At 41.3% G+C, this 20,185-nt stretch overlaps 2 protein-coding genes across 2 annotated transcripts in view; both read right to left on the bottom strand.

The window, feature by feature from the left end:
• Nucleotides 1-646: 646 nt before the first annotated feature.
• On the bottom strand, nucleotides 647-17,338 carry LOC106540566 (cytochrome P450 2J6). The gene is made up of 9 exons (XM_087729451.1): nucleotides 17,122-17,338; nucleotides 12,369-12,531; nucleotides 8,880-9,032; nucleotides 7,373-7,533; nucleotides 6,349-6,522; nucleotides 4,920-5,058; nucleotides 4,101-4,288; nucleotides 2,975-3,116; nucleotides 647-875 (listed from the first exon to the last, which is right to left on the bottom strand). Exons 1-9 carry the CDS (start codon nucleotides 17,278-17,280, stop codon nucleotides 685-687), a joined length of 1,470 nt encoding a protein of 489 aa, XP_087585577.1. The 5' UTR covers nucleotides 17,281-17,338; the 3' UTR covers nucleotides 647-684.
• A 2,338-nt stretch (nucleotides 17,339-19,676) lies between these two features.
• Nucleotides 19,677-20,185, bottom strand: part of LOC148042761 (cytochrome P450 2D17-like) — a 67,161-nt gene continuing 66,652 nt past the window's right edge. Inside the window, 1 exon segment of the mRNA XM_087729293.1 lies at nucleotides 19,677-19,904. Within this exon segment, the coding sequence (XP_087585419.1) occupies nucleotides 19,714-19,904 (191 nt within the window). The 3' untranslated portion in view covers nucleotides 19,677-19,713.

Raw genomic sequence — 20,185 nt, 5'->3', positions numbered from 1 at the left:
GCACGTCACTGATTGTGTGCTCGTGTGTTGTTGTGGTTGAAGCTGAAGTAGTCGTTGACAGGTAGGACATTATAGTAGATAATTTTATGTACTATGTACTATGCTTAGGTCAGACCAAAGGTTTTGTTCTAAGTCCTCTAAGCCCAAAATTTCATGTCTGGTGGCATAAGGGATTCTGTTGCGACCAGAGGAATGGAGGACTCTTCTTGTGAAATATCTCTGGACTCATTTGATTGTATTAATGTATGATATGAAGTGCGGGTTCCAGACAGATGAGCTGTATTCGAGGATTGGTCTAGCAAAAGTTTCGTAGGCTCTGGTTTGCAGTTCAATATTACCGGAGAAGAAGCTTCGCAAGATTAGATTTACAATTCTCAATGCCTTTTTGGCAATGCTGTTACAGTAAGCTCTGGCACTTTGATCATTTGAGATGAGGACTCCCAGGTCCTTGACAGAGTGGGGGTCATCTACGAGGTCATGTTGTGATCATGTTGTGTCTTATGACTATGAGGAATGTATTTTTATGATGACTATGATCATGATTTATTTAACTTTTAACTTTTATGTACACTGAGAGCTTATGCACCGAAGACAAATTCTGTGTTTGTGTGTCTGTGTGTGTCTGTGTGTGTGTGTGTGTGCACGCGCGCGCAATCCCGCTTGGCCAATAAAGAATAAAGGATTCTATTCACAGGACTGGCGACATTTCAGCAGCATCTTAAAGTGGGATGGGAATTGAGTAATTGCAAAGTGTGGTGTGAAATCTGGAGCTTGGGATTTATCTGGCCACAATAGCTGGAAGTTCCTGAGAATGCTGGTGAAGAAGAAGAAAAGCTCCATCCGAGCAAGGTTTTCTCCTAAGCAGACTCTCGGTCCTGAAAAAGGCAAAGCAAAGAAGTCATTCAGACAGCTGAACAGTGGTGAAATTCATTTTTTTTACTACCAGTTCTATGGGCGTGGCTTGGTGGGCATGGCAGGGGAAGGATACTGTAAAATCTCCATTCCCTCCCCACTCCAGGGGAAAGATACTCCAAAATCTCCATTCCTACCTCACTCCAGGGGAAGGATACTGCAAAATCTCCATTCCCTCCCAGTCCAGTTGAAGAATACTCCAAAAGCTCCATTCCCTCCCCACTACAGGGAAAGGATACTGCAAAATCTCCATTCCCTCCCAGTCCAGTTGAAGAATACTCCAAAAGCTCCATTCCCTCCCCACTAGAGGGGAAGGATACTGTAAAATCTCCATTCCCTCCCTACTCCTTGCCGGTTCTCTGAACTACTCAAAATTTCTGCTGCCAGTTCTCCAGAACCTGTCAGAACCTGCTGGATTTCACCCCTGCAGCTGAGGGCTGACAAATTATTCCATCTTGGCCCTCCACAAAATGATCCCAAATTTCACTAAATTGCCAAAGTTGGTTAGGCTTTGTGGGGGGGGGGGGGGGGCTTGCTTTATTCTCAAATCAATCTTCACTTCTTTTCTCTCACACTTCAGTTCCTCTTTTCATCTCTGATTCTGATCAGGTACCTGTCTCGTTCTCTCTTACAAAGAGAGGGAGAGCACAATAAAGGCTCTGAGTTGTAAGAACACCTAAATGACACAACCCTTTTTTGTCAGGGTCTGTTTTCCACAGTAAAGTTTAGGTTTGTCGTTCTTTGTGGGCTGCAGTGATGAAATAGTGAAAATGCTCCATTGCTAAAAAAATAATAATTCAATCTGATCCTGGTAGTATAGTGCAAGTAGTCCTCGATGTGTGGCCACAATTGAGCCCCAAATTTATGTTGTTAAGTGAGACGTTTGCTAGGTGAGCTTTGCCCCATTTTACAGTCTTTCTTGCCACAGTTGTTAAGTGACTCACTGCAGTTGATAGGTTAGCAGCACCTTTGTTGAGTGAATCTGGTTTCCCCAATGACTTTGATTGGCAGAAAGTGACAAAAGGGGATTGCTTGATCCCAGGAAAGGGCAAAAGTCATAAATATGAGTCAGTTGCCAAGTGTCTGAATTATGATCCCATGACCGTGAGGATGCTGCAACGGTCATAGGTGTGAAAAATGGACATGTCCCTTTTTTCAGTGATGTAACTTTTAACTGTCACTAAATGAACTGTTTAGTGACCACAATTGTGACTGTGAACTTAGTTGTGAGACCAGGTACTAAGTGAAACCATGATTATGTTATGATCTTCTTTCACCTTTATTTTCTTTATTTTCTGTGAAGGTCATAAATGTATGTGTGTGTGTGAGAGAGAGAGAGAGAGACATACCGAGAGAGAGAGAGAGAGATACAGAGAGATATACAGAGAGAGAGAGAGACACACAGAGAGAGAGAGAGATACAGAGAGATATACAGAGAGATATACAGAGAGAGAGAGAGAGACAGAGAGAGACAGAGAGAGACAAAGACATACAGAGAGAGACAGAAGACATACAGAGAGAGAAAGAGAGAAAGAGAGACATACAGAGAGAGAGAGACAGAGAAACAGAGAAACAGAGAGACATACAGAGAGAGAGAGTGAGACAGAGACAGAGAGACAGAGAGACAGAGAGAGAGACACAGAAAGAGAAAAACAGAGAGACATACAGAGAGAGACAGAGAGACAGAGAGACAGAGACAGAGAGACAGAGAGACATAGAGAGAGACACAGAAAGAAAAAAACAGAGAGACATACAGAGAGAGAGAGAGACAGGGAGAGAGACAGAGAGACATACAGAGAGAGAGATACACACACAGAGAGAGACAGAGACATACAGAGAGAGAGAGAGACAGAGAGAGAGAGAGACAGAGACAGAGAGAGACATACAGAGAGACAGAGAGAGACAGAGAGAGAGACAGAGAGACAGACAGAGACAGACAGAGAGACAGACAGAGACAGAGACAGAGAGACAGAGAGAGAGAGAGAGAGAGAGACAGACAGACAGACAGACAGACAGACAGATAAACAGACAGATAAAGAGACAGAGACAGAAACAAATTCACCTGCTGAAAATGCCAAAAAGGCTTCTGGCTTCACAAACTCTCCCTCTTCATTCAGGAAGTTGGAGGGGTTGAACTCATTGGGGAACTTCCACTGGGATTCATCACGATGGGCAGACTGGATATTGACAAAAACCACAGTGTCCTGCAAAAGCCAAAACAAATAAGGTTATCTTGAAGAAAGCCTTTGTTTTCGGAAATGGCTCCGGATGAACTTCCAGACCCCATTGAGATGTGGTTGAAGGACAGCAGATGGAAGTGAGATGGAAGGGAAAAGTTATGGATTAAACCAATGGGGGGTTCCTACCAGTTCATCTCGGTTCGGCCAAACCATTAGTGGCTTGGCGGACTTGGTTGCTGGAACAGGCAGCGCCCCAGGTAGGGGTGAATTCCAGCAGGTTTTAGAGAAGCGGTAGCGGAAACTTTGAGTAGTTTGAAGAACCAGCAAATGCCACCTCTGGCTGGCTCCAGAGTGGGGTGGGAACGGAGATTTTGCAGTATCCTTCCCCTGCCATGCCCACCAAGCCACACCATGCCCAACAAGCCACACCCATAGAACCAGTAGTAAAAAACTTTGAATTTCACCACTGGACCCAGGCCTGCCAAGCCCCCGAACCAGTTCCCCGGTCTCTTCTGCCATCGCCAGCATCTTTCTGCACATGCAAAAACAGTTTCAGTCAACTGTGCATGTGTAAAACGTACTCTTGACAAACTGGTTAGGACCACACTGCTGGATTAAGCAGAGTTGAACTCAGAATTATGAAAAAGAGGAGTGAGGGATCAAGGCAAGAGATCTGATCAAATACCGCATCATGAGCCATCACCCATTGTTCCTTACTAAGAATGGCTCAGATCTGACCCTTTTGCTGCACGCACTTTAGAGAACCCCAAGAAACGATGCCCGTTTGCCAAAGCACACAACAACAAAAGTGATAAATAGGTCTATGGAACGTTCATAAAAAGGAGCTTCAAAAGAAAAAGAGAACAGGATTGAATCTCAGTTCTTGCTTCCTCTTGCTCTTGCAGAGATAACACATCTCTCAAGTCAGGGAGATATTCAGAATCGCTAATACTTCACTTCATGGGAAACAGTTAAAGACTTCTGGTTTGTTTTCTTTTGGTTTTTTACCTTGGGAATTTTATATCCAAAAAGCTGCACATCTTTAATGGGGGCATGGGGAATTCCAAGAGGAACAACATTTGAAACGCGTTGGATTTCATGAATGACGGCGTTGGTGTAGGGCAACTTTTCTCTGTCTTCGTACTTCAAGATTGCCTTGCTTCCCACCACCGTGTCTATTTCCTTCCAGCATTTCTCTGAGGAACAAATGGGTTGGTCAGTCTCTGAAAAACATTTCACTGGCTCTGTGCAGACATACTTGATATACATCCCAACCGGGTGTCCACCAGATAGAAGGAGAGTGCAATTACAAAATTCCCAGCCATGAATCTGACCTTTCAGGACCCTTCATCATTTTACATAAGTGAAGTGTTACTATCAGAGGTGGTATTCAGCCAGTTCTGACTGGTTCTGGAGAATCGGTAGAGGAAATTTTGAGGAGTTCGGGGAACCGGCAAATAGGCTGGCCACGTCCCTGCTGCCTCCCAACTGATCTTCTTTTGTTTGCATTTGGATTTTAGGATTTGGATTTTATACAATTTGTAGGCCGCCCTATTCCCCAAAGGGACTCAGGGCAGCTGAACAAAGCCAAGGGAGAGGAAATTACAAAAGTAAGGCAAAGACAAACAGACAATACAAACAATTTAAAAGCACTTAACAGGAGAAGAACGGAGCTGGAAAGCAGGTTAGTGTGGTGGGGAGGGAATGGGGATTTTGCAGTATCCTTTCCCTGTCACGCCCACCAAGCCACACCCACATAACCGGTTGTAAAAACATTTGAATCCTACCATTGTTACAGGTGAAGAACTCCGTTTCATAATTCTTTACCTTGGATCTCTGGAAAGGCCATCAAATACAGCAACCCCCACTGCAGTGTTCCTGACGTTGTCTCTGCTCCAGCCACAAGATGATCAGACAGTAAGATTTCTAGCTGTCCTTCTTCAAAGCTTGAACCAATCCTCTCTGGCTTTTGTCAGTTAAAACAAAGAATGATGTTAAAACAAACTAAGAGAAAGGCTCTCCAACTCACGTGTACTTTTTAACAGAGTTGACAACATCCATTTTAAAAAAACGGGGATTCATTCTGAGTAACATGACTAAAAAAGGAAAAGGAAACAAGGACAGGAGGAACAATCAATTCTCCTAGTGACAATCCACCAGAGGTGGCATTCTGCTGCTTCTGACCAGTTTGCCCGAACCGGTAGCAGAAACCATGGGTGGCCATGCCCACCCACCCTGGCTCTACAGCACACCATTTAGGCCCATTTTTAAGGCAAAGTGCATGCGCGGAAGGTGGAATGCATGCACGCATGCTCACATTTGCAAACCGGTAGGGAAAGGAAGTTAACACTACCCTCTAACCCACCATGATAAAAAGAGTTCAGGGAAATTCCCATACAATTATACAATTGTAACAGTTATACAATTTTTGATGAACATCCTTTGAATGGTATGAGAGTAGGAATGTATTCCCAGAGGGAAAAAATTGCAGACTAAAGGAACCAGGAGCATCACTCAGGTGACCCTGAGGAGACAGATAATGTTCCAAGTGGCCTCAATGACCCTCTTAAAAGTTTGCAAATGACCAGCTGTTTGTAAGGAGTATAAATCCTTCCATTCCCCACCATCCAGTCACAGCTGAAGAAGCTTCTTGGATGAGAAGCAAAACTTCTTCAAAAGACAAACAAGAAAGTCCAGTTGTCTCCTGAAAAAAAGCACCTTTGGGACAACCATGACCTGGATGACTGAGAATCTCTACAGCAGGGGTGGGTTTCTCGCCCCGTTCCAACCGGATCGGTTGGAACGAGGCCGGCGGCGTCCTCGCGCACGCACGCGGCACGCGTGTGCACGCACGCGGCGCGCACATGCATATTAGCGTCTGCACGATGCTCCAGCTGCTCCTGGAGGATCGCGCAGGCGTTCTGCGCATGTGTGGAAAGCGCGAAATTTAAAAAAACCGGGTAAGGAGCGGGCGCGGGTGTGCGGGCGCGCGGGGGCGCGGGGGGGGCTTCGCCGTTCCCGGAAGTTACTTACTTCCGGGTTCGGCGACCAACCGGATCGCAGGGACCGGTGCGAACCGGTTGAAACCCAGCCCTGCTCTACAGGCTTTCACAGGTATGTCTCAACATCTAAAAAAAGTCCCTGTGTCAATGTTTTTGGTAACTTCTCAAGACGTGTAATGTCAGGAAAACAATTCCAAAATGACAGGGGAAGAAAATCACCACAAATTCAACTAAAAGAGACTGAGGGAATCTACCTTCTGCATTTCTTCTAAATATGCATCGATGAAATCTCGCGGTTCTCCGGGAGTCATGGTCGCCTTGTGCTCTGCCACCTCCTTTTTAATAAAAACATCTACTTTCTTTCCGGTGGTGAGTATTGTCTGGTGGGGCAGGGGAAGGCTTCTCACCAAGGGCATCTCATTGTAAAGCTGCCAGCAAACAGAAAAAATGAACATTGATTAATTTTATTTTGATGGATATATATTGAGTAGGAAAATGTTGTACAGAGTTTAGGTAAATATCTCTTATCCTCTGATGGGAGGTAAAATATCCCTATAGGGACACGGTGGCTCAGTGGCTAAGACACTGGGCTTGTCAATCAGAAAGCTCGGCAGTTTGGTGGTTCAAATCCTTAGCGCCGCGTAACCGAGTAAGTTCCCGTTACTTGTCCCAGCTTCTGTCAACCTAGCAGTTCCAAAGCACATAAAAAATGCAAGTAGGAAAATAGGATCCACCTTTGGTGGGAAGGTAACAGTGTTCCATGCGCCTTTGGGGTTTAGTCATGCCAGCCACCTGACCACGGAGATGTCTTCGGACAGCACTGGCTCTTTGGCTTTGAAACAGAGATGAGCACCGCCCCCTAGAGTCAGGAACGATTAGCACATATGTGCGAGGGGAACCTTTACCTTTATCTCAAAATATCCCAATAGGTTAGATTTCGGTACAGAAATATTGACTAATTTGATCACAACGGATCTTCTTAGTAGTATATGGAACAGGAAAAGAAATACCTTGCAATATCTCTCATTCCTAATTTGATCGGGAATCAAGTGGCCCAATAAGATTACATTTCAGTGCTGAAACTAGCCCTCATTCAATTGGGATAACTGCAAGTTGGGACCAGATTGCTTCACCCGCTTGTCCTTACACCCTGGTGAGATGCTGCTCTAATTGCAATAGAAAACCAATGCATTCCAGAACGAGTGAGATATGGACTTTTAGATTGCAATTCATTGTGGATTAATTTCAAACCATCTTCAGGATCCTTGTGAAGCATACCAATCCCCAGGGTCCTGTTGTCATTTTGGAACTTTGATGTATGTCATCCAGCAAAGTCCTGAGGAACATGTTGTCATATTCAAAACGTTTCCCAAAGAGTATAGTAGAAATTACATTGATGACTGCAGTGTCCACAAACTCATAAGGGCCAAAAGGCATACCTTTGAAAGAAAAGAAAATGAAATTATCATAATGTCAGCATTCCAGATAGCATCCAACATTAAATCAGAGTCCAAGGCAAAGTACTGCTCAAAATTCCAATCTATTAAGAGAGCCGTGCTGGGACATCGGAGAAAACCCGAATCTGAAGCTTTTCAGTTGTCTCCACCCAAATTAAAGTTCATGATCTTGCCCCCACATCCACCAATCCATCACATGATCCAATCTTCCACTGCCATGCTGGCAGTTTTACCCATCCAGTTCCAGTCAGGTGCAGAGACAAAGAATGACCTTGGCAATTTAGAAAGGAATTTTATTTTGGCTACATAACATTCTACTCCTTACTATCCCCCCTCCCAATTCTCCACTATAGAAACAACATAGTAGAAGTGTGGCAGGACAAAGATCCAAAAGGAACATGGCTGCAGGCCTGGCACATAGATGCATAGATCCTTGGGGCAGTGAAAGAAAATAGGAGACAGGCTCTATACATTGACGGACATGGTGAATGAACAGTCAACAAATTAAATTTCTCTTGAAGAAAATGCTGTGATTAGCTTCCGTCTTTTGTTTCTTGTTTTGCCTTTCGGTGATTTGGAAAAAAAGGATGATTCTTTCATCTCTGTGAAAGCCCTTCAGATATTGGAACACTGCTATCACATCACCTCTGGTCCTTCTTTCCACTAGACTAGCTATACCCAATTCCTGTAACTGTTCATCATATGTTTTAGTCTCCATGCCCCTAATTAACTTCTCCACCCATTTTCCAAACTATCGACATCCTTTTTGTAATGTGGTGACCAAAACTAGATGCAGTACTCCAGATGTGGTCTTCACGTCATCTTGATTCTAAAGGTAAAGATCCCCCCGTACATATGTGCTAGTCATTTCCAGCTCTAGGGTGCTCATCTTTGTTTCAAAGCCGAAGACCCAGCGGTGTCTGAAGACATCTCCAGGGTCATGTGGCTGGCTTGACTCAATGCTGAAGGTACACGGAACGCTGTTGCCTTCCCACCAAAGGTGGCCCCTATTTTTTTACTCACATTTTTACATGCTTTCGAACTGCTAGGTTGGCAGAAGCTGGGACAAGTAATGGGAGCTCACTCCATTATGCAGCACTAGGGATTCAAACTGCTGAACTGCCAACCTTCTGATCAACAAGCTCAGCGTCTTAGCCACTGAGCCCCCATGTCCTCTCTTGATTTTACCCCTGTGTTAATGCAGCCTAAAATTGCATTGGCTTTTCTGGCTGCTACCACACACTGTTGGCTCATATTTAAATGACTGCGTACTAGGAACACTGAAGTGACAATTCCCAATGATCCCATCCAGTCCCAGGAGAGCATACTTATGTTTTCTGTAAACACTTGAATCAAATATGATGCCTCCTCCAGGATCTTTTCTTCCATTGATTTTTTGCCCATTCCAAAGTTTCTGAGGAGCATCAGTGAAAACCTTCTTTGCTCTTTCCATATTTCACCATATCTTAATGTCAGGATACCTGGAAAAAACATTGGACAATCATTCAAATGTCTACAGAGATTCTCGGTCATCCAAGTCATGATTGTCCCAGAGGTGCTTTTTCAAGAGGCAACTGGACATTCTGGTTTTTCTTTGAAGACTTTTCGCTTCTCATCCAAAAACCTTCTTCCGCTCTCACTGGATGGTGGGAAATGGAAGGATTTATATTCCCAAAAATGACCAGCTGTCTGCAAGGAGCATAAATCCTTCCATTCCCCACCCTCCAGTCAGAGCTGAAGAAGCTTCTTGGATGAGAAGCAAAACGTCTTCAAAGAAAAACCAGAAAGTCCAGTTGCCTCCTGAAAAAGCACCTTTGGGACTACAACCATTCAAGTGATTTATCTTCTTATTTATATTTAAAGTAAAAGTTTCTTTTCAAATATGACTAATTTAGTAAATGAACAGAAATTACAATGGTTTTGCACTCACAGCAAAATTAATAAAAGATAACCATGCCAAGCAAAATACATTGAGTTGTTGTTTCTATGGTGTAAAAAGGAAGAATAAATTTTCACAGCTAAAAGCTCATATCTCTATATTATTATTATTATTGATTAATCTTTGGTGAGATTCACAGCCTTTGGGGCTGGTTGGTAGCTCAACAGCTCAAGTCCTATCCAAGGACCTGGGAACTATTAAGGTAACGTTGGAGGATATAAGCTGTTCCAAGTAGGGTGTTTTTTTTGTAGAATCAGAATGTTCAAGTCTGATAAATTTAAAATTTCCAAATAGCGAGGTAGCTCTTTAGTTATTGCTCCAAGGGCTCCAATTACAATCGGGACAACACACAATTTCTTTTTCCACAGTCACTCAACTTCAGTTTGCAAGTCCCGATACTTTGGCATCAGTAGCAACATACAAAAATTCATGGAAATTTCAATGAACTTCTGGAAAACGAAGCTTATAGCTAATGAGGAAGAACTGGATGAAGTTGAAATTAAACGAGGCATTTTCCAGGGTGATTCCCTTTCACCCCTACTTTTTATACTCTCAATGCTACCACTGATAATCATTTTGAAGAAGATGAACTGTGGATACGAACTTGCAAAGAAAGGACTGAAAATTTCACACTTGGTGTACATGGATGATTTGAAGCTGTTTGGTAAAACAAAACCTGAACTGAATTTATTAATTGAAAGCACAAAAGAATTTAGCCAAGACATTGGTATGCAGTTTGGAATTGACAAATGTGCAACAATGGCAACCAAAGCAGGCAAGGTCATAGAAGATGATGGAATAGAACTTGAGAATGAAGAAATGATAAAGGCAGTAAAACCAGAAGAAGGCTAGAAGTACTTGGGGATTTTAGAAGCCTCTGACAATGCATAATAAAGTCAAGGAATTAACTTCAGCCAAGTACATTTGATGAATTCACAAGATATTAAAGTCCAAATTGAATGGAGGAAACATCATAAAAGCCATAAATACCTGGGCTATACCTGTGATTCGATATTCTGCAGGAATAATTGACTGGACCCAGATGGAGTTGGACAATTTGGACAGAAAAACAAGGAAGCTTATGACAGTGAATCATGCTTTGCACCCTAAAAGTGATGTTGACCGATTATATCTGCCAAGAGCAGAGGGTGATCAAGGACTCAAGTAAAACAGACTGTGGAAGAAGAAAAAAGCTTGAATGATTACATCTAGAAAAGTGAAGAACCAATGATTAAGCAAGTAAATAAAGGAGGCCTCTTAAAGAGAACTAAGACAAAAGCTGAATATAAGAAAGAAGTAATTGAGAAGCGAGCTGAAAATTGGAAAAACAAAGCTATGCATAGCCAATACTTGAAAAGTATTGAAGGCAAAGCTGACCAAAAGCTAACGTGGAACTGGTTAAGATCAGGAGCAGAAAAAGAAAAAGAAACAGAAGGCTTTATTTTGGCAGCTCAAGAACAAGCCTTAGACACAAATTACATGAAGGCAAAAATTCAACATGTTACCACTAACAACAAATATCACCTCTGTAATGAGAAAGATGAGACAGTTGACCACTTGATCAGTGGATGCAGCAAAATTTCACAAATTGAGTACCTACAATGCCATGACCGTGTTGCTAAGATCATTCACTGGAAATTGTGCCAAAAGTTTGGATTTGAGTACAGCAAACACCACTGGGACCATCAGGTTGAGAAGGTTTTAGAGAATGAGAAAGTCAAGATCTTGTGGGACTTTAGAATCCAGACTGACAGGCACTTGACCCACAACACACCTGACATAACAATAGTTGAAAAGAAAAAAGTATGGTTCATTGATATTGCAATACCTGGAGATGCACGAATTGAAGATAAATAGCAAGAAAAAAATCACAAAGTACCGGGACTTGCAAATTGAAGTTGAGCGATTGTGGAAAAAGAAATCGAGTGTTGTCCCGATTGTAATTGGAGCCCTTGGAGCAATACCTAAAGGTCTACCTTGCTATTTGGAAATTTTAAATTTATCAGACTTGAACATTCTGATTCTGCAAAAAACCACCCTACTTGGAACAGCTTATATCCTCGAGGAGCCGAGGTGGCGCAGTGGTTAAATGCAGCACTGCAGGCTACTTCAGCTGACTGCAGTTCAGCAGTTCGGCTGTTCAAATCTCACCGGCTCAAGGTTGACTCAGCCTTCCATCCTTCCGAGGTGGGTAAAATGAGGACCCGGATTGTTGGGGGCAATATGCTGACTCTGTGAACCGCTTAGAGAGGGCTGAAAGCCCTATGAAGCAGTATATAAGTCTAACTATTGCTATTGCTATTGCTCCGACGTTACCTTAACAGTTCCTAGGTCCTTGGTTAGGACTCGAGCTGTTGAGCTACCAAACAGCCCCAAAGGCTATGAATCTCACCAAAGATTAACATAATAACAACAATAACAACAATAACAACAATAACAACAATAACAACAATAACAACAATAACAACAATAACAACAATAACAACAATAACAACAATAACAACAATAACAACAATAACAACAATAACAACAATAACAACAATAACAACAATAACAACAATAACAACAATAACAACAATAACAACAATAACAACAATAACAACAATAACAACAATAACAACAATAACAACAATAACAACAATAACAACAATAACAACAATAACAACAATAACAACAATAACAACAATAACAACAATAACAACAATAACAACAATGATAATAAATGTTACAAAAGAAAGGAGAAGAGAGCTAGTTCCAATATTTCAAGAGATTCTTCTTTCTCTTGCTGGAAACTTTGATCAACCGTCCAGATTGCAGAAAATTAGAATACCAAGAATAAACAGAGTAAGAGGCGGGATTGGAAATTATATTCAATTACCTTTCTTACTAGTGATGGCATCCATTATAGGAAATGATGCTCTCCCAGCAAATTCTATGCCTTGTACCACGAGAACCTCCTTGGCTGAAGGAAACCCATAAGTCAAGACCACAGGGGTCCTTCCAAGATAAAGACTGAAGATAGGACCATATTTTTTTCCTAGCTGAAATAAAGTAGCCAGAATTGTTAGCATAAAGGCATCGGGAAATTAGTGGGGACCAATCACTGCAATGTTTTAACATAATATGTCATCAAGGAGCTACCTGAGGAATCTATCTGAGCTCCATCCAACTCTGTCCCCCAAAGTGTTCAGCCAATGTTCCTTTCTGTATACTTCACGAGTCAAAAAGAGGTCAGTGAAAATATCTACAGACCCTTCACATCCTGGACATAAATTATTTCAACTTCTACCCTCAAAATGACGCTATAGAGCACTGCACACCAGAACAACTAGACACAAGAACAGGTTTTTCCCGAATGCCACCACTCTGCTAAACAAACGATTCCCTCACCACTGTCAAATTACCTACTAAGACTGTATTACTATTATTCTTCTCCACCTTGTGGAGACACCTTGTTTAGTTTGTCTCTTTGCTTCTAATATTTATAAACAATGAGTCCTATAACATTCTTGGTGGGAACCTGAAAATTACAATTCTGAGAATGAGCAAACCAGCAGTAATGCCTGCTGGAACCCACCTCTGAATGGAGCCACTAAAGAGAAGAGTGATTTTTATCCAGTCTGGCCAGAATGCAGAAGGTTGCTCTTGTGCAAGCATATTTCTTAGAAGAAGAGTTCAAAATCTGCTCTCTCGTGGTGCCACAGCAAGGAAGGAGCAACTGAGAAATTATAGCTCCACTGAGAATAGCTTTCTTCAGAGCCAGATTTAACATTCTTCCTTCAGCACTCCTCCAGGGCAGGTATAAGAGAACACCTATAGCCGAACGTGTTTGTATATGTGGTAAAGGAGAAGTGGAAGATAATTCACATGTACTATTACATGAGCTACACAGAGCTTGTAGGTCTGCATATATTCTCCCCTTATTAGAGAGATTGCCAGGGAGGGCAGACAATTTTTATCTAGGCTTTCTCCTCCAGGACACTAACCGGGTTACCACGTATGCAGTGGCAAAGTTCTGTGCTGCTGCAATGTCCATAAGAAAAAAATTGGCTACAGTATAAGTACCAGCTTGTACCAATTATCTGGACATACCTTTAACAATCTTTGGACCATAATGTTATTATCCACTTTTAATGTCAATACTTTTTAATTATATTTTAATGCTAGTATTTTTTTTAATATAGTGTAAAAACAAATGTATATTGCTGGTCTTTGACCGTAATAAAGATCTTACTTACTAGCTCCACTGAGCACCACTCCCCAATTTTGATATTTCTCCTTCCTTTTCAGGCTTCCAAAGCTGCCAGGGGCAGAATTGTCGAAAGAGTCTTGCGTGGTCCCAGAAGTGCTTTTTCAAAAGGCAATTGGACTGTCTTTTGTTGACACGGAATCTTTACTTTACTTTATTGTCATTGTACATATATACACAGTTTACACATACAACGAAATTCACATAACACCCAGAGACCAGGCCCAACACACATAACAATCCCCAAACATACTCCCCACCCACCAAAACAATTCCCCGCCCTTAAACCACCCAAGCATCCACACAACAGACCAAGTAGTGCTGTCCAACAGCTCACTGATGGTGGCTCTTTAGTTCATTGTTGACTGCAATGATAGCTCTGGGATAAAAGCTATTCAGGAGACGTGTAGTCTGAGTTTTAATTCTTCTGTATCTTCTGCCAGAAGGCAACAGTCTAAAAAGATTGTAAGCAGGATGGGAAAAGTCTCTGAGAATGTTACGCAACTTCCTCAAACAGTGTGATGCGAAGATGTCATCCAGGGCTGGTAGCTGAAGCCCTGTGATGTTTTGAGCAGTTTTAATGCTTCTCTGTAGAGCTTTTTTTGTCCTCTGCAGAGCTGCTCCCATACCATATCTGGGGGAAGCCTGGAAGATGTGTATGTACGGAAGACACCATTATCTTTAGACACCTGGAGGGCTGTGGAAAGTCCCTAGGGAAACACCGAATGTCCTGAGATGCCACAGACCACCCAGTGTCCCTAAAGAACCTCCCTGTGTATTAAGAACATCTTGACAACTTATCTACTGTGTGCCAGACTTTCTGGATGATTCCTGTATCTCTTATGTGCCAGCCTTGCTAGGTAGAGTTTAGGAAAAAAGCATAAGCAATAACACTTAGACTTATATACTGCTTCATGGGGTTTATAGCCCTCTCTAAGTGGTTTACAGAGTCAGCATACTACCCTCAACAATCTGGGTCCTCATTTTACCCATCTCGGAAGGGTGGAAGGCTGAGTCAACCTTGAGCCTGCTGAGATTTGAACTGCCAAATTGCAGGCAGCCAGCAGGCAGCAGAAGTAGCCTGCAGTACTGCACTCTAACCACTGCACCACCATGGCAGATTATTAGATTAGATTTATTAGATTTAGATTCTTTAGATACAAGAATCTCTGTGTGTTCTGGGCTTCCTCTCTGTTAGAGGGGGCCCATCTTTGCTCAGTTGAATAAACACGTATATTTAATGGTAATACCTGCTATTTTGTCTCTATTTTACCAAGCCTCACCTCAAATTCAGCACTACACTTTGTCTTTTTCTCGAAGACATTTTCCTTCTCATCCAAGAAGCTTCTTCAGTGCTGACACTTCAGAAGTGAAGAAGTTTCTTGGATGAGAAATGAAATGTCTTCAAGGAGAAAGTTCACTTGCCTTTTGAAAAAGCACCTTTGGGACAACCATGATGTGGATGACTGTGAATCTCCGTAGAGGCTCTTGAGTGGATTGCCAAAATCACAGAAGACAAGAGATAGAAGATATCATGGAACTATTAAGCACAATGTCCCCTGATGACCATTTGCAACATCCTATTGTCTTCCCCATTGACTTTGCTTGTTGGAAGCCAGCAGTGAAAATTGCAAGTGGTGATCATTTGAGTACAGAACACTATTATTCTAATTATGAATAATTATTGTTGCAATCACATGATTCCAGGGAAACTATAGTAGCCGCAACTTCAAGAAATGGTCATAAGTCCCTCCATTTAGGGTTAACCTAATTTTGAGTGGTCAATGAATGAAAGGTTGTTAACCAAGGATGCCCTGGAATATTATTTATCTACCTATACTTGATTCTTCTATTTCATTTCATTTTTTAAGAAGTTTTTAATTTATTTTTCAATTTTAAAAATAATTCCTTAAGCAGTGTGTCGTCTGGGTACAAATATTTCTGTGCAACATCCTTCCATGGATTATAATACATTGAACAGTTAAACATTGTAAAGCTATTTATTTCCTACTTAACATATCTTCTAATAAAAATGCAATAATAACATTAAACATTTTATTTCTTTACAGCTTTTCATAATTTAAAGAATAAAACTGGGAGGGCGGGAAATATAGAATGGCTTTACTTTGTATTCAGCTGAATTATAAATTACTGATTGATGTAGATAAACAAAAGCCTTCTCGAATAGCAACAACACGTAGAGTTATATACCCCTTCATAATGTTTTATAGCACACTCTGGGTAATTTACACTATCAGACTATTGCCCCCAACAATCTGAGTCCTCATTTTACTGATCTTGGAAGGAAAGCTGAGTCACCCTTGAGCCGGCCAGGATCGAACTGCTGGCAGTGGGCAGAGTTTGCCTGCAATACTGCATTCTAACCACCAGCACCAAAAGGGCTTTTGAACTTTCTAAACCAGCAGCCCTCAACCTCTTGGGCACCAGGGACTGGTTCGGCGGAGGGAGGTTTTTCCCATAGACGGGAGGGGGTATGGTTTCGTGTGCTGCCATTTATCCCACAGATGGGACTTTGCTTGTTTGTGCAACTAGTTTTCCTTAGGCTGCAGACTGGTGCCAGCCCATGAAACAGGAGTTGTGGACAGGGGTGGGATTCAGTCAGTTCGGACCGGTTGAGGCGAACTGGATGCTAATTTTACATCTGGTTCGCCAAACTCGTAGTTGCAAGGACTGGCTGGCAGTGCCCTGCCCACTCCACCCTGCCCATCCCAGGAGTCTAACCTGTTCATCATGCCAGGTAAGTGCAGGGCCGTGCAGAGGCTGTGGGAGGGCAAAAACCGGGCATCCTGAAAGTTCCAGAAGTCCAGAAATAGGCCTTTGTAGGGCCTCCAGAGGCAGGAGGAGACCATTTTCACCCTCCCGGAGGCTCAAGAAAAGCTTCCGGAGTCTGGGTAGGATAAAAATGCACCCCCTGCCCACCATGGTGCAGGAGGCCGAGTAGGCCACACCCACCATGGCCATGCCCGCTCAGCAACCAGGCAGAGAACCAGTTGCTAAAATGTTTGAATCCCACCCCTAGTTGGGAACCCATGTTCTAGACTATCAAATTTCTCCAGTAGGTTTTGGAAAGCGAGTGTTTCGTTTGAAAACTGTTTTGAAGGTGAACCTAATTCCCCTTAAAGAGCTGGTGAATGTTTCAAAAGTTTGATCCCCTTTAAGCATTAGGATTCCTCCGCCTCAAATGGCCGTGATTTTCTCATCGCCAAAACACTCTTAAAACTTTTATTCCAAATCTGGTGGCCAGCAAAATAATTGGCTCTCGTGTGGAAAAATGAATAGACACGCCCTATTCCCTTTCAGTTCTTTCTGCAGTGGCAAAAAAAAAAAAAAGGTTAACACGAGAGCGGATTAAAAGCCTTACCTGATCCAACTTCTTGAGAGGCTCCCTCTGACTGAAATAAAGCAGATTCCCAAGCAGGGGCAGCTTCCATGGCCCAGGGGGGAAACCTTTGGGACGTTGGCTCTTCCAGAACCAGAGGAATAGGAGAGAAAGAACGATCAGCCATCCGAAAACAGACATGCCGAAAACACAGATTTATTCTGTGCTCCTCCGTGGCTGTGTCTCTGGTGAATCAACCAAAGATTAAATCTTTCAAAGTAAACTTTGATCAGAAGCCAGATTTCATAACTTTTGCACCTTTGGCAAGCAGAAAATTGAAAGCAATTTTCCTTAGGAAAAGGAATGTCAAAGTACAGTATTAGATTTCCCCCCCCCCTAAAATGTCATAAAACATTTCCTTTTATGAATCTGGAGAATGCACCAGAATTAACCAAACAAAAAGGGGTGGGGGGAAACAACCAAACAAACGAAGGCATCTCTGGCCTGGAGCATGCCTCTAATGAGGCTGCAATGTCCTTCCCCTACCAACACCGACCCCAGAAAACCAATCACCCCGAAGTGCACAATCTGGTCACACAAATAAGTTTTCTTTAAAAAAAAAACGTGGACATTTGACCCAGGACGATCTATATATCACATTTGGGATGATTTGAGATAGACAAGATGCCGTGGAAAATTTTCCACGAGGGACATTACAATAAACAGCTTGTTAACAGAGAGTTTTGAAACAAGCAAGGTGGCTATGATATTTAACTTTACATTTTAGTATGTATGGCAAAAGACATTGCCGGGACAGTTACACTGTGTCCAATGTTTTATTGTGCGTTTAATTTTTTTTTAAAAACCCTTTTGTTAAAAAAAGAAAAAAGAAAACCTCCAGTGTTGGAGCATTCACAACTTCTGGAGGAAAGCCGTTCCATTGGATACATAATAAAAGACTTGGAAGGGAACTTGAAGGTCTTCTAGTCCAACCCTCTGCTCAGGCAAGAGACCCTATACCCAAACTTCTGGAGACAAGCCATTCCGTTAGCTGACTGATCTCACCGTTAGGGATTTTCTCCTTAGTTCAATCAAATCCAAAGACATTCAAATCAAATCCAAAGACCTTATTCTGGCATTATCACATCAAGAGCCAAAGGCCATGGTTCAATCATGCTGGGTTGTCACATCCCCCAAAGATCTGGGAGACATGCTTCCAGGAACTATACAGGGTCACCCCTGTGAAAAGTGGGTGCCGTAGTCAAACTATAGCAAAGCTGCCCATGTGGCCACCAGTGTCAGAAAGCCAAATATATTTTGCATTTGCTAGAGATTCGAACTGCCGAACTGCTGATCTTTTTGATCGACAAGCTCAACATTCTAGGCAATAAAATAATAAAACAAATAAAACAAATAAAATAATAAATAAAACAAAACAAACAAAACAAACAAAACAAACAAAACAAACAAAACAAACAAAACAAACAAAACAAACAAAACAAACAAAACAAACAAAACAAACAAAACAAACAAAACAAACAAAACAAACAAAACAAACAAAACAAACAAAACAAACAAAACAAACAAAACAAACAAAACAAACAAAACAAACAAAACAAACAAAACAAACAAAACAAACAAAACAAACAAAACAAACAAAACAAACAAAACAAACAAAACAAACAAAACAAACAAAACAAACAAAACAAACAAAACAAACAAAACAAACAAAACAAACAAAACAAACAAAACAAACAAAACAAACAAAACAAACAAAACAAACAAAACAAACAAAACAAATAAAACAAATAAAACAAATAAAACAAATATATAATAAAATAAGTAAGTAAATAAAGTAAATAAAATAAATAAAATAAATAAAATAAATAAAATAAATAAAATAAATAAAATAAATAAAATAAATAAAATAAATAAAATAAATAAAATAAATAGTAAAATAATAGTAAAATAGTAAAATAGTAAAATAGTAAAATAGTAAAATAGTAAAATAGTAAAATAGTAAAATAGTAAAATAGTAAAATAGTAAAATAGTAAAATAGTAAAATAGTAAAATAGTAAAATAGTAAAATAGTAGTAAAATAGTAAAATAGTAAAATAATAGTAAAATAGTAAAATAAATAATAAAATAATAAAATAATAAAATATAAATAATAAAACAAAGTAGCATATTTGAAAACCCAGTGGTGTCTGTTTCTTGACTTGGCCTCGCTTGTCTGGTTGGAATGGTTGACTGCAAAGACCAAGGCAAGTTGCCCCCCCCCTCCCCTGAAGCCAAGAGTTCCTTTGTCATTCTAGCTCTACAGCTCCCTCCACTCTGTAAGGAACCAGATTCTCCTGCTAGGAAGAGTCATTTGATAAAAAAGCTATGGGCTCTGCTCTTCTCCATTCTTCCTTTGAGTAACCTTGAAGAAAAAGAAGAGAGACAACGAAAATGGATTTCATCTCCCTCATAAAGAAGACTAGTCATCCATTAGAAAATGTGGCATAAGATAGCCCTTTATTTATGCATTTCAAAAAGTGATCTTGTGGTGAATTTGAAACAGAGGAGGCCTCCAGCTGCTGGAGAGAACGAGGTTGTCTTGAATGGGTTATCTTGCAGATCATCACTTCAATCTACCCACTTGGCTGGCGACATTTCAGCAACACCTTAAAGCGGGATGGGGATTGCGTAACCGCAAAGTATGGTGTCAAATCTGGTGCTTGGGATTTATCTGGCCAGGATAGCTGGAAGTTCCTGACAATGCTGGTGAAAAGGAGGAAGAGCTCCATCCGTGCCAGGATTTCCCCTAAGCAGACTCTTGGTCCTGAAAAGACAAGAAGAAAGAGGGAAGCCAGACAGATTCTGGAAGTTGGCAGCTTGTTACAATTCCTTAGACCTGCTTGGTTCTGTTCCAAAATTAAAATGTTCCATGATTATGATCAAATTTAATGAAGCTTTTCAAGATAAAAAAGGCCCTAAAATCATCTAGCCAGATCGTTAAACTCATGCTAAACTGAAGGCCACTAAAGAGGAAGAATGGAATGTTGACTGAATGAAATATTGGGCCAAACTGCAAATATCCTAGAAATAAATTTAGCAGAGATA

This window comes from Thamnophis sirtalis, unplaced genomic scaffold, assembly GCF_051295495.1.
Source record: "Thamnophis sirtalis isolate CommonGarterSnake01/CBP01778 unplaced genomic scaffold, rThaSir2_p1.2 scaffold_14, whole genome shotgun sequence".
NCBI lineage: Eukaryota > Metazoa > Chordata > Lepidosauria > Squamata > Natricidae > Thamnophis > Thamnophis sirtalis.
Note: the sequence above shows the minus strand (reverse complement) of the source record. Positions and strands in the feature narration are given on the sequence as shown.